Here is a 14,882-nt window from a genome sequence, read left to right on the forward strand (position 1 = left end):
AATTCCTTAATTAGTTATCCTAGCATATCTAATACCAATATGTGGACTCAGCCGCCTAGTAGAAGTTGTGTTTTAGTCGGATATAATTTACTTAAGTACTTTAAAATATTATCTCGATTTCGTTCGAAAGTACAAATTGTCTTAATCATAAATTTTGCCAAGATTACATTAAAGTTTTGAACTAAATAATATTTTTGATACGTGTGTATTCTTTGCCAATAAAAGGTTAATAAAAAGGTTGCCTTTGATTGAAGTTCTGTATCTATATTTTTATTACGTGCAAAATATGGTTCTTTTATTTTGAAGAATATGAAGATTAAACATTTTTTTTGTGTATATTTTTCCTTGTTATTGCTGGGCCCAAAGCCACTATCGTATTGGTCCGGCCCTGTCTTGATGAATTTACAATCGCTCCCTTTCTGATCAATATCTTCCGATGAATCGGGGATTCATGAATTTGTTATTATATTTCCAACTTTGATCTATGGAATATTAGCCGTGTGGTGATCTACTAATTTCTTCTTTGATAAGTTTAATGAATGCACTCACTCACTCTCATTATCGCGTGTTCCTGAATGAGACGTCGCTGGTTGCTATGACCCTCCGAAGCCTCAGGCCGGCTGTTGCTTTAAGACCAGACACTCAAATGTGCTTAATCCCTTGGCCGCCTCTTACAACATCCTTGGGAGCATATACTATTCCCACGTTTTTGATCTGATTTTGACATGGGAGTTCTAATTATACATTATTATGACAAACATAACCCAATGGCACTCAGAAAGGTTTCAAACGGTCTCGGCGCCACTCACAAATCAAATACAATTTATGTGTTGTCCGTCGTCGTATGTCAACATGACGGAAAACGACGGGAGCAACGACGACGCAACGGAGCAATGGTGCATGGCCCTAACTATCCTCCTAATTAAATGGTTTTTTGTTATAGATGTATACTGTCATGTTTGTCACACACAGTGAAAGCTTGTGTGTGCCAAAAATGATTTTCTGTCAAAAATCATTTGTTATCTGATTTTTCTTCTAAATTTTGAAAGAAATATGCAAACTAGAATCATTATCAAAGCAAAAATAATAAAGCTTATAAATGAAGCGGACTTAAAAGCAATAAGAAGGTATTGATAAAAGCCAGCGGAATGAGGTGGTCGTTATTATGATTGGAACTTTTTAATTTAGTCGGGTTCCCCGGGGCCTGGCACAATATGGCTTTAGTTATAGCCTTTTTTGTGAATTCTTCGAGTGGTTTGTGTTAGGGGAATATTTTGTGATTAGTTTGTAAGGGCAGGATGAGAAATATTATGATTTTACATTTACACGAATACACACGTATTTGTATGGAGGGTATTGTAGACCCGATCTAAATTAGACCCACTCCATTACAGTTCCCCCTATAGATGTCGTATGACAACTAAGGGGCACGAAGTTTTAACAGCTGATAGGCAACAACGGTATTCCCAAAGAAGCAGGCCGGTTGTAAAATCACAGCTTAAATCTTCGAAATTCATTGTTTAGCCTCTCTTATGATTTGTGTTGGACTGGAGCTTGATTGTCACGCAATCGAAGCTATTCCATTTTTTTTTTAACTGATTTGTGAAAAATCACAATCGAAAGAGCATTTTCAGAGCAGATTCATCGCATTCAAACGATCAAACTGTTTCAATTGCGAATTTTCATAAAACCTTTTATAAAAAAAGTTGTAGAATTGCCTACAATTTCGATGAATTTGTACTACGATTGGATGATTTGGAAACTTTCATTGGTAAGTAGGTTTGATAGCATACAGACGGACGGAACTAGGTAAAATTAAATAAAAGCTTGCAAAAAAAGTAAATACACTCGTACTAACACAAACATACTCTGCAAACAACGCGTGCGTGTTCGTTTGAATCATTACGTCCCGTAGGATACTTTTTACAAAAGTTTTTGTTGAACAATTGATGTCTTTTTTAAGAATAATATCACTATTTATTTATATTTGAATACTAGCGGCCCGTCCCGGCCTCGTTTGGAATCACAATCATTACATAATATATAATACAAAATCTTCTGCCGCGTTTGTCTGTCTGTTCGCGATAAACTCAAAAACAACTGATACTCGAGTGGTTTTCGCCATGAGATTGTGCGTTCCTGATGAAGGTTTAGGACATACCGACAGATTTAGAGACTGTTAGGCAAAGCGAAAAGTTATAAAAACATTAGTGGTCCGTTTTAGCAATCATAATAAATTACACATTTAAACATCCTCAATAATCACACATTTTAATTTATTAGATATTAAAATTAAAAAATCACAAGCAGACACACGAATTCAGGTAGTAGAAAATAACAAACTGACATTAATTCGCGAGAAAAAGAATCTGAAAACATCCGAGCCAATAATTTCCACGAATAAAAGCCGCGCCACCGCAACCTATTGTCAAATCTGGCGGTATTCCCCGCATAAATAAAGAAGACATCAGGCCCCCGTGTAAATAAATCATCAGGCAGTCGGCGCATACGAAATAGTTGGTTTTCGTTTTGGAGATACGCGCGGAAAACACTCGTGAGAGCAGAGCCTGAATGTTGATGGAGTGGTGGAACATACGGGAGGATAATAGGGGCGTTTTGCATTATTTTAAATAAACTCACTTTTGTAAAGTTCTATCTGCGCTCTCGTGGGAATTTTTGGTTAATATCCATATATGCTATTACAGCATACCCGTGTATCAATTTAATCGAGCTGTTTGTAACGATGTGTACTTGTACTCAACATTATATTTTGCCTGTTACTATAAAAAAATAACAAAAACCATAAGTAAACCATTGCTTGGAATTCACTAAATATGCCAATATGTGGTTGGAGCATATCGACCGCTACGGCCGCGCTGTCATTACGATCCGCCAATTTTCTTGAGAAAGGAATCTTTTCCAAACTCAACTATTCATAAAATTTACATTAACACAGTAAAGATTAATTATTTCGAAGCCAGATAGTAAAACAATTTTTTATCTTTGTTAAAATTTGAAAAATAGTATTGACAGCGCGGCCGCTGTGGTCAAAGCGCTCTGTGAAACACCCCAATATGTAGAATACAATATTTAATACAATGCGTAGTCATTGAAGAAACTCAGTATCATGCAAGAATATCTTAACACCAGAAAATAAAAAACTAATTGTGTGCGTCACAAAACTGATGTTCCTGCTTGGAATTTCTGGCCGTATGCTTACACCACACTTTCCCAAGGACGCCCGAAAGTGGAATATGTGAATTTCTGCTGTGTAATATGAAAAATCAACTTCTGATGGCCGACAAATTTGTGTGTCAGCGGTCAACACCAAGAGTTACTGGAGTTCTTTATTTATTTACTTCAATTACATTACATGTCTTGACTTAATTCTATTTAAAACAACATAGACATATACACCTTTTCAGGCATGCAATTACCTTTTTTGCGTAAAATAACTAGGCATTTACCGATAAGTGTGTGGTTCCCGCTCTAGAATAGTACCACATCCTCTCATCGATCTCGTATGAGGTAAAGGTTGTGCAGCCTCAATTAACAGATAAAAATACCAAATCAAAATCATTAAGAAATCAGATCTTCACAGGCATTTTTTCACGTTAAATTTTATATTACGTAGTAATTTCTCGAAAAGCTACAAACTATAACATTCCCAAGACAGTTGACGTGACAAATCGTAAAATCACAGATCTCTTTCTCATCTGAGCGCATTCCCGGTTTCTTCCTTAGCCATTGAGCGTAGGAGCCCAAGGTTCGCTTTCCTACCCTTTCATCTCCACTCGCACGATCGTCGGCAAAATTCCTTGATCATATTCACAGATGTATCTTCATATTTTGAAGGTAAAACTATAAGTACCTAACATGTCAATTAAACACAATTTTCCTATGTTATAACTCAATTTTTATTTGCAAAATTTAATAGAGAGACGATTCAATCTTTTATTGTCCAATTCACAATATAATGAATCGTTTCCTTGTGATCTTTTCCATCAATGGCTGTCCTTTGTGATTCTCGTTTTGATTGTTCTAAATGTCCCGGAAATTCCAGGGCTATGGAGAGGAAAGAATTTGTAATAAAGATGATTTTACTAATACAATTCTTTTTTTCAATTGGAAGTGGTATTAAAACTTAGGTGTATTTCAGTTTAGCAATTAAAATTCATTGAAATCGATCCAGTAAAACTATCCTTACACAATTGAATAGTGGCACGAATTAAACCAAATCAAATCATTTATCCAGAAACCATTTGTATATTTATCTTCACCAAACTTTTGCAGGGATTGCCTCCGTGAGGATTTTGGGAAAAAAACATAACATGCTCTGACAGATTACATTTATGTTTGTCGAGTACCATATTTATTGACATAAGTTCAATAACATGCGTGATCGAGTGACAAATATATTCACTTAGTTTTCGCTATTATAACATTGGTAGAATTCAATAACGAAATCGCTTTTCATAGTACAGTCGGCAAACAAGCAAGCGGTTTGCCTGATGGTAAGCAACCGCTGCCCATGGACACCAGCATGTTGTATTAATAGCTTTATTTATAAAGGTAAAGAAACTATAGATCGGATCCACTTCCTCATCAAGGGGATATTGGTGTACACTCCTGGAAACTCCTTGAGTCCACAGCCGACGCCGAACGACACCAAGCCGGCTAGTCTCCCGTTCAAGATGGCCGGTCCTCCGGAATCACCCTGGAAAAACAAACTAAAATTTAACTCAGGGCTACATTACATACCAGAAGTTGCTCGGGGCTTCGCTCCCGTGGGAGTTTTGAGTTAGTCTACATATAGCAAGCAATCTAGGATAATGTACCTTTCTAATGGTGAAATAATTTTAAAATAGGTTCGGTAGTTTAGATTACCCGCCTCAAATACGCCTCACAAACACTTACCTCTTTATAATAATCACGCTTTCATATTTATTATAAAACACGATTATGTTCCATCCAATGCCTGTATCCACACATCGCCAAAGAGTTCTTTGGCGATGTGTGGTTGATATTGTTGCTCATCATTTATTGCAGTAAATAAAATCATATATTTCCGAACTGATTATTTTGGTATTACAAATTGTTACCTACTTCATTTGTTTGGTTTATAACGTTACCTCGTGTAACATACTATATCTGAATGAGTTAAAGCATTTGACAGTCATGGTAAATCAAGATAACACTACCTAAGCATGTATTGAAATCAGCGGTGCTCTCATTTGCAACGGTACGATTCAAGGTTCGAATATGACGTCAAGATCTAATTTCTAAATAAATGCACTAACACTCACATCTCTTGTTTTAAAATAAAGATTTTCAAGCTTTTGTTTAACTTCTGTGTTAATGTGGGTCAAATCTTGCAAGTTAAATTTGACGCACTTACCAGAGATGAAAATGGTAAAGCTTGCAAGAATATTGGGGAAACTGCAAATCACCACCTTCTGAATTGTCATGATCTTGCATCAAAAGAAGTTCCTGAGAAACCCGCGAGTAAACTACTGGCACCCCTTGGCAATGCTCTGCTTCCTAAAAGACCTGAGCTGGCTCGAGTGAGATAAGTTCAGTCTACTCACCCAGAAAAGAGGAGGTCTTCCTCTTAAATGAGATTATGTTGATTTTTATCAAGTACTATTTCTCAAAATTACTTAGGTACTCTTGCTAAAAATGCTTTTCTTTGTGCCCTTTCTGGGTGAGTAGACTGAACTTTTGTCACTCGAGCCAGCTCAGGTCTTTTAGGAAGCAGTGCTTTGCCAAGGGGTGCCAGCGGTTCACTCGCGGGTTTCTCAGGAATTTCTCTGTGGAGTTTCTTCGATTATTCTCTCTCTATAGCTGGATTGCTTCACTTCTTAATACACGACGCCCAATTTTTCTTTATTTGTCTGAAGTAACTCGCTCTCTTGATCCTTGGGCCCTTACGCTTAAAAGTAAGAAGTAAAATTACCTGACAAGAATCCTTGTCTCCGTCTTCGTAACCTGCACAGAACATCCTGTCAGTAATGTTGTGGTACATCTCGTGGGGGGCTACCATGCATTTGTCGGTAGTTATTATTGGGACTGTCACTTTGCGGAGAATATCCTCCATTTTTCTTTGCTGTAAAAAGGAAATCACTACATAGCATAAAACAAAGTCGTTTTCCACATCTGTACGCGTTTTCGCAACGAATTTCGTTGCAAGTTTGACATGTCTTTAGACAAATTTATTCCAAAAAGTTTATAAATAAGTAACTTCATGCAGTACATATTATAAAACAAAGTCCTCCGCCGCGTATGTCTGTCTGTTCACGATAAAAACTACTGCATTTTCATGCGATTTTTCACGAGTAGATAGTGTGATTATTCAGGAAGGTTTAGGTATATAATTTATTATGTTTTACCCGAGCGAAGATGGGCCAGGTCGCTAGTGAAAATTAAACGGTGAACTAAAACTCCACGGTTAGTCACAGACCTCTTCTGTGAGCCAATATTCTCTATGGTAGTGGAAGAAATTATAAAAACGCCCTACTGTGAGAGAGAAGGGGTGATCGACATCGCTCCAAAGATAACTCACCTTATATACAGCGTGTCCCCAACCACTAATAGTGATGACTGCCCCTGGTTTAATATCCTTGGTGTGTCCGATCGCAATAGGCCTCGTGAACTTTGTGATAGGTACAGGATGCTCCAACAGTACCAGCTGGTTGAATGATGACTTATTAAAAACAAACAATAACTATACAAAATAAGTTACCTACTTTTTTAGCACAATTTGAGAATTAGCAAGTTCTTGATACTATCTAAGGTCTACACAAATAGTTTACTAAGTATCCTTAGTGCAATTACCGCAACAACCCACCATCTAACTAGAGGACTATGTGTCTCGAGTAGTGAGAAGCACTACAGAGGAGCCAAATATTCTCCTAAATAATAATTTGCATTAATACTGTATTATGGGAATGAACTTGTGCTCGGATTTTGAGTTAGACCCATATTAGCAAATGTTGTTTACCTGGTAGTCATAGTCGTGGGAGTGGTGCGTCTTGTTGTAGCGAGGGTGGGTGAAGTGGGCGCAGATTCTGTAAGGTATCGTTTCAGAGCGGTGCGTTGAGCCGAGATAGACGAATTCCTCTTTTTCCCTGTAATCACAATTGTTTCTCTTTCCACTTACATGAAAGTTATTATCATGTCAATCATCAGAACTCATGCAGTAGACAACCACTAAAGTACGTCGAGAGTTTAGTCTTTCCGCATTTAAAAAGATTCAGTTTAGGAGGACGGGTGTAGAAGCTGACATTGTTTTTCGTTTAGATTTTTGCTTGCATGGTGATCTGAGAAGAAGAAGGAAAAGGAGAATACCTTATTAGGATATAGCGTGATGGATTATCTTCGTTATGGCAAAGTGGCGCGTTGAGATGCGAAAATATCAAAATGTATGGATATATCAAATCAAATCAATTATTCAGAAATTAGGCCTTCACAGGCACTTTTTCACGTCATATTCTAAATTAAATTATGTTTACCAAAGCTACAAACTACTAGCATTTCGGAACGATCACTGCTGAGAAGAAATGCCGAAAGAAACTCATTCAAACAGTGTTGGTCCCTATTATGCCAGAAGGGCTTACCATTTTTTAAATATAAATGTATGTATAATTTTTTATCAGTAATATAACAAAGTAAGTACACAATAAAGTACATGGTCAAAAGGTATACTGAAACATATTATGATTGTGATCAAGTGCTGATGAAAGGAAAATATATATACCTATATATGTATATATGTATAATTAACCAAACAAAAAAAAACTTTTAATAAAAGATCGAGCTGACCAGTTCCCCCGGCAGCACCTGTTCACGAGTCGACGCGTGAGTCAGCCATCGCGAAGTTCAACCACAATAGAGGGAATCTCCCGACCCGATCCACGACGCCGCTACTATATATATTAAATAAGTCTGCTTTATCTAGTCCGTAGGACTCAGACTTATTACTCATACTATTCTATTCCTTCACCTGGATATCTAAGCGGACCAAACTATGGAATACACTGTGACAATATTGCCAATCCGATACGACATTGGAACCTTCGAAAAACGAGTAGGTATACAACTTTTTGAAAGGCAACGCACCCGTGATGCCCTTGGAATTACAGTTGTTTCTGGGCAGCTGATCACTTACCATCAGAAGATCTACCACGAAACATACAAACACGTGGTAAGTTATTAACGTCCACATGCTGCATGTGTAAAAAAGGAATGAACTTGTGGACGCAATGACATGCAACATGTTTTATGTTTCATGGCAGTTTACCAGGTGACCCCCTTGCCGTCCTATACCACAAAAATCTCGTTGCCTCGTCCCCGCTTTGTCTCAAGGACAGACCTAGAAAAGTAGAAGACATACTTGCAATGTGCGGCGGTGAGCACCCAGTCTGGAGCTATGAGAGACCCGCCGCAGTACTTCCCGTACATCACTTGGTACGGCGCTTGCTCGATTGTGATCTGCTTGCCACCCACTATTCTGTACTGCAAATTTATGAAGTATATTTCAATAGAACGGTCATAAAATATATGAAAACATGTCATGAGTGTTGATGCATGAGTTATCCAACGGGTTTTGAAACTGGACCATAATAGAGGGAACCTCATGGTCTAGCCCACGATGCAGTTTGAGCATTTGTATCTACACGACATACTTTATTAATACCATTTTATAAATGCGAAAGTAAGTTTTTTACCCCTTCACGCTCTATCTACTCAACCAATCTTCTTGAAATTTAGCATACATGTAGCTTGAAGTATTGAGAAGGACATAGGGTACCTTTAATCCGGGAAAACATTTTTGACGACCTCGGTGGCGCAGTGGTAAAGTGCTCGCCTCTGAACCGAGAGGTCCCGGGTTCGATCCCCGGTCGGGTCCTAATGGAAAATGATCTTTTTTTCTGATTCGCCCGGGTCTTGAATGTTTATCTATACATGTATTTGTTATAAAAATATAGTATCGTTGAGTTAGTATCCCATAACACAAGTCTCGAACTTACTTTGGGGCTAGCTCAATTTGTGCGATTTAGTTTAGTTTAGATTTATATAGTTTAGTATTAAATTGATAAAATCACAACTTTACTCACAGCAATCTCTGAGAACTCGTCCCCATTCTCCTCGCCGTCCTCCTGGGAGACCTCGTGGAAGTACTGGTAGTTCCTCGGAGGTACGGTCCTCTTCACAAATGTGCGGTAGTACTTGTCGATGCATTCCGGAGTCAGTCGGCCGGTGTAGTTGGCTGTACCATACATCAGGTATGCTTATCCTACTTAAACCTTTCCTTAACCTAATCATTATCATGAATCTTATTTGTTAATTATAATCATTTGTTAATTGACGTCTTTGAAGAAAAGGCTGCGGTGAAGTTTTTTGCGCCGCTTCTTCTTCATCTGCGCTTTGGAAGTCGGTGGTAGACTTATTTTAAGTAATATTTTGACGTCAACAAGTAATGTATATCATTCTAAATTGAATAAATAAATGTTAATTTGAATTTGATGTAAATAATAGGGTATTATTGTGATTTTATTTTTGTCGTATCTTTAGAAGCATTGTTATTAACACAGTATTTTTTCACTGGTGTTACTATTAATAAGGGCCTTCGTATAATTATCAAAATAAAAATTTGTCATCTACCTGTGTGTTTTCAGATACGTATGTTTATTGTTATTAACGTATACCTTATAATCGTTAAGTCCCACACAATATTGTATTGTATTAATGCAAAACGAAGCAATTAATTACAGTATTTATATGTGGACATGGAAGGAAGTGTATCCACCCAAGGGAACTTTGGCTACACTTCGCTGAGGACGGAGTCGCGGGCAACCAGTGACAATGCGCAAAAGCGAAATTGGATATGTTTTGAGCATGTTTGTTGTGTTGTTTTGACGCAAAATTTAATGGGCTCCGACGAAATATTGCATACTGATAATACTACATATTCCAAGTTATATTCATATCCGAAATTTTTGAAAATTCCACGGAACAAAGCCCCCGGGGCACAGCTAAAAGCTAGTAGTTTTTAACTTTGATTGTTATCATTTAATTTAGAATTTTGAATAAAAACTGATACCAGGTGTTAGCAATAACACACTCACAAAGAAGAGGTCGTAATAGTTCAAATTTTGAAACAAATGCCGTGACTTTATCTAGTGAGACTGGACTATAAAGAAAATTAAAATCGAACCTTCATGGTAACTGTGTACACTAGTTAATACAAACAGTAACAGACACACAAAACCACACATGACTAAACTCGAAACACGCGCTGTTGACTAGTGTTCGAGGCTAATCATTTCTTCGTGACCAATCGATTGCCACGATTAAGGTAATTACAAAAAAAAAGCCAATATCGCCTTCGCAGTCCATAAATGGCAATTAGGGGATTTGGTTAATTAAATAGGTTAATTTATTGACGATCTCCGTGGCCTAATTGGTCATCATGCCGGACTGCTACACTGGAGGTCCCGGGTTCGATCCCCGGTCAGGTCAAGATGGAAAATGATCTTTTTCAGATTGACTTGGTTCTTGGATATTTATTTATGTATGTATATGTAATGAAATATATTATCGTTGAGTTAATATCCCAACAATAACACAAGGTTCGAACTTACTTTGAGGCTAACTCAATCTGTGTGATTTGTCCTTATATATTTATTTGCTTTTTCATTATACTCGACTATGTTGGTGAAATACTTTTTTGCATTAGGAATTAGGCGTATAGTGGCTCTAATTAATGGTCGAACTATCTGGTATATAAAAAATACTAGGGCCTGATTCATCGCATAGGTACATACCTAATAGACAGCATTTAAAATTTTATCTGGCTAGTTTTGAATACCGCTTTCCGGCCAATCACATTAGACAAATATATCTGCGTTAATTTTATCTGTCACATTACAAAAATGTCATCAGAAAATGTCCGGCAGTGGATTATGAAGTAGTTTTAAAAGGACCCTATTTTTCCGGTGAAAATTAACACACCACTCAGATAGCAATTTAAATGCAAAAATCCGAGGACAAAACCCTGGGGACGAGCAAATTAGCATATAGTTTTTGTATGTTTTGTCAAAGTGCGGTCGGTTTATAGGGGTCGGGACTAAATGGGACTATCGGACTATGAGTGGGACATAGACAGTACTCACACGCATATACAGACTGGATATTTCTTTGATGTAAATTCGACATTTGTGTTTTCTATGTTAATTAGTTTTATCAATAAGACAAGAAGAAGATTATGCTAAATTGACGACCTCGGTGGCGCAGTGGTATGGTTCTAGCCACTGAACCGAGAGGTCCGGGTTCGATCCCCGGTCGGGTCATGATGGAAAATGATCTTTTTCTGATTGGCCCGGGTCTTGGATGTTTATCTATATATGTATTTGTTATAAAATATAGTATCGTTGAGTTAGTATCCCATAACACAAGTCTCGAACTTACTTTGGGGCTAGCTCAATCTGTGTGATTTGTCCTGATATATTTATTTATTTAAAATGATGAGTACAATCCGAAACTAAAGAAAAAATATCATTTTTAGGGTTCTGTACAAAAATGAAAATAGAAACCCTATGTATCACTCGTGCGTCTGTCTGTCACAGGGAATTTGTTCCGAATTTACTGGACCAAATCGGGTACTGTCAATTTACTGGTAAAATTTGGTATGTATACCTATGACCAAAATACAGATATATATAATAATAAATATAATAAATACATCAGGACAAATCACACAGATTGAGCTAGCCCCAAAATAAGTAAAGATGTGCAGAAAATAGTTTTTTTTTTTAATTAGGAAAATTTGGAATTTTTAATTAGGAAAATTAGGAATTGAAAATTGCCATAATGATGATCCACAGGGTTCGTTTTTTCATTTTTGTAAATTAGGATATTAACAAGAAAATTTGCAAAACAAAGCTCGTTATGAGGATCTCAAATATAGTTTTAGTTATTATATAAAATAAGCAGTTTCGATATAGGTAGCAAAAACGTTTATCAAAATACTATCTGCGGCCCGCGGCATAGCTACCGTGGGAATTTCGAGATAAAAGTACCCTATGTATAATTCCCGGTTATATTCACTCAAATCAGCCGCCTATGTCTCTGTCGCTTCGTACGATATCCACGCGAGGATTTAAAATGGTCATATTCTAAGGCGGGACCACATGCTTCTAAAAATATCAACTCTGTATACAAATATGTCTGGGAGTCACCCTGTAATGCGCGGCGAATTTATCACCACTTTCGGAAGGGTCGGCCCAATTGATTTTTCACAGCCTTCTCGGGTATGATAGCTTGTTTATGATTTTCGATTCTTTGGGAGGGATTGCCTTCGAGAATAAAGTACCTGTTTATCAGTGACCTTAGCTCTCTCGCGTGGCGTGTGGTTCCGCCCTAGAATAGCACCACTTCATATCGCGACTAATACACATCACATAGCCTTAGGAGCTAACAGGCAACAATAGCATTTCCAAGGAGGGTTAACGTCAGGCGGCCGGTACTAAAATCACAGGCGAATTTTCAACATTACAAGGTTGTTTTTACGCTGACCCCGGGGACGTCACAGCCTTAAAAAAGCTTAAAGAGCTTAGCTAAGGAGTGACCTTAATAGCTCTATATAATTTTGACATTTCTTTCGACAATAAGATCAAATTTCAATTTATCATTGTTCCTACCTCTCTTTCTATCCATTAATATTATTAATATGGCACTATCTGTTTTGCACTCTATCGCCGCACTCAGCCAAATGTCGACGTAAATAAACGTAAATACTTATATTGCATATAGTTTGTGAGCTTTTATTACCGCAAGGAAGTACCAGCAATATACTTATGTAGAAACTGACAAGTTCGGTGAACAGGGTTGCCAACCCAAATTGACGCCAACCCATAAGATATCGTATATTTTGAACCAGAGCAATTCAAACAATTACATTCAACCACATTTATATCATAACTGGGCACCGGCTTCGCTCCTATGGCAATTACAGCGGATAAAAGTATAGGATATCCTATGTAGGTACTATTCCACGTTCCACGTTCTAGCCGTGTACCAAATTTTATAACAATTCGTCCAGTAGATTTTACATAAAAGAGCAACAAACATACACATATACATCCTCACAAACGCATTTATAATATTGGTTATTAGGATATGCTGTACAAATTCACAGTAAACCTTTAAGCAAAAATAAACATATAGCCTATTTTTAGTAACCTTTTTTCCTTCAGATCCTTCACAATCACTTCAAACTCAATTAAATACAAGTGGAAAGCCATCCTTGCTACGAAACAAAGTCTTTCAAATCTGTAATTATTCCCTTAATGATAGGGCTACATTTTTCAATTTTACCCGGGGAAATCCCTTCGTTTATTTACAAAAAGCCCACTTTATGTCATTGCGCTCCTAAGTGTTTCCCGTGCCGTAGAGTAAACCACATCTAGAAGGAAGACAAGTGTTATATATATACTAAAAATAGACTAAAATAACAACTACTAATAACTATAAATAGACTAAAGGAATATATATATGTATAGTATATATATATATAAAGAAAGTACCTATGAAAAATTATTTACAAAATTATAATAAATGAATTAAAAAAATTAGATTTTGTATTCAATTTAGATTTTACTTTGTTTCCCTTTTTTCAAAATACAGTTTTGTTTGTATTATTTATAGCCACAATAGACAGAAATAATCAAGTTGTTGCCTAACACAGCCATCTTTAAATTTTATGTAATAAAGTTAAATAAATATTATTAAATTTATTTGCAAAACAATGTATACTACCTACCTATTTCAGTTTGTCTCTAATAAAAATGTATTTCTTGTAAGTTCACTTATAGATTCATGAAATTAGCAGGTCTATTAAATTTATAATTTTATTATAATTTAATTATTTTTTGTTAATAAAGCAAAGCTATTTGTTTTACATTGTCATAAATAATTGTTGTAATTTAGAAATGGTTGTCTGCAATGTTTTAATTCTGTGTCAGGCCCATACTACCGGGCCTTGGGCAAAATCACTTACATTTTTTATACCGAACCTTTTTATGGATTGATCATTTTCCCTGAGAATATTTGCAACGGTATACACCTCAATGTCTAATATACTTTGAATGTAATTTTACGATGCAATTAATTACTTTGGACGCTGTTTATGCACACGTTATTATTTTTTGTCCCTTTTTAGTGTCCTCGAAAAGGTTTCCCTTCAATTCGTGAACAACAGTAACATTACTAACAGTATATTAATAGTGCTAAGAAAGTTGTTGTGTGTTTCATCCCACGTAATGACCACGACCCTTAGCCATGAGGAATACGACTATGAAGAAGAAGTTGATATCTCGGTCCAAAAATTTGCCAAAGTCATTAAACAATTTACAATTAGCTAACTTAATATTTATTTCAGTTTTTCAAAAAGCACAGACAGGGCTGGACTAAGGTAGGCAGTGTTGTTATTCAGTGAACGGCTGCTTTAACACTTAGTTTTGTATACTTACATATTATAAAGCATAGTCCTACGCCGCGTCTGTCTGTCTATTCGCGATAAACACAAAAACTACTGCGCGGATTTTCATACGGTTTTCACCGTGCGATAGTCTGATACCTGAGAACGGTTTAGGTGTATAATTTATTGTGTTTTTAACCGAGTGAAGCCGGGAAGGGACGCTAAAACTAGCGGCTCGTATAATTATACTGTTTTTTGTCTCATTAATTGTTCATTACTTGACTTTCTTGCAAGTATTGCAAGAAAAATCTGAACTAATATACAGAAATTAAATCGAAATAAATGAATATTAAAATTCATAGAAGAAGTAACATTTTTCTATAAGAAGAACGATCATGATCAT

The 14,882-nt window shown here is 36.5% G+C and overlaps 1 protein-coding gene across 2 annotated transcripts; it reads right to left on the bottom strand.

Moving 5' to 3' along the window:
* Nucleotides 1-4,243: 4,243 nt before the first annotated feature.
* On the bottom strand, nucleotides 4,244-12,732 carry LOC128680220 (trypsin 3A1-like). 2 transcript variants are annotated; one of them, XM_053763210.1, is made up of 7 exons: nucleotides 12,702-12,732; nucleotides 9,117-9,268; nucleotides 8,393-8,514; nucleotides 7,001-7,127; nucleotides 6,563-6,688; nucleotides 5,957-6,106; nucleotides 4,244-4,717 (listed from the first exon to the last, which is right to left on the bottom strand). In XM_053763210.1, exons 1-7 carry the CDS (start codon nucleotides 12,715-12,717, stop codon nucleotides 4,565-4,567), a joined length of 846 nt encoding a protein of 281 aa, XP_053619185.1. In that variant the 5' UTR covers nucleotides 12,718-12,732; the 3' UTR covers nucleotides 4,244-4,564. The 2 variants fall into 2 exon arrangements, with proteins under 2 accessions (XP_053619185.1, XP_053619184.1); XM_053763209.1 differs by lacking the exon at nucleotides 12,702-12,732 and adding an exon at nucleotides 10,217-10,367.
* Between the last annotated feature and the right edge of the window lie 2,150 nt (nucleotides 12,733-14,882).

This window comes from Plodia interpunctella, chromosome 23 (assembly GCF_027563975.2).
Source record: "Plodia interpunctella isolate USDA-ARS_2022_Savannah chromosome 23, ilPloInte3.2, whole genome shotgun sequence".
NCBI classification, from domain to species: Eukaryota; Metazoa; Arthropoda; class Insecta; order Lepidoptera; family Pyralidae; genus Plodia; species Plodia interpunctella.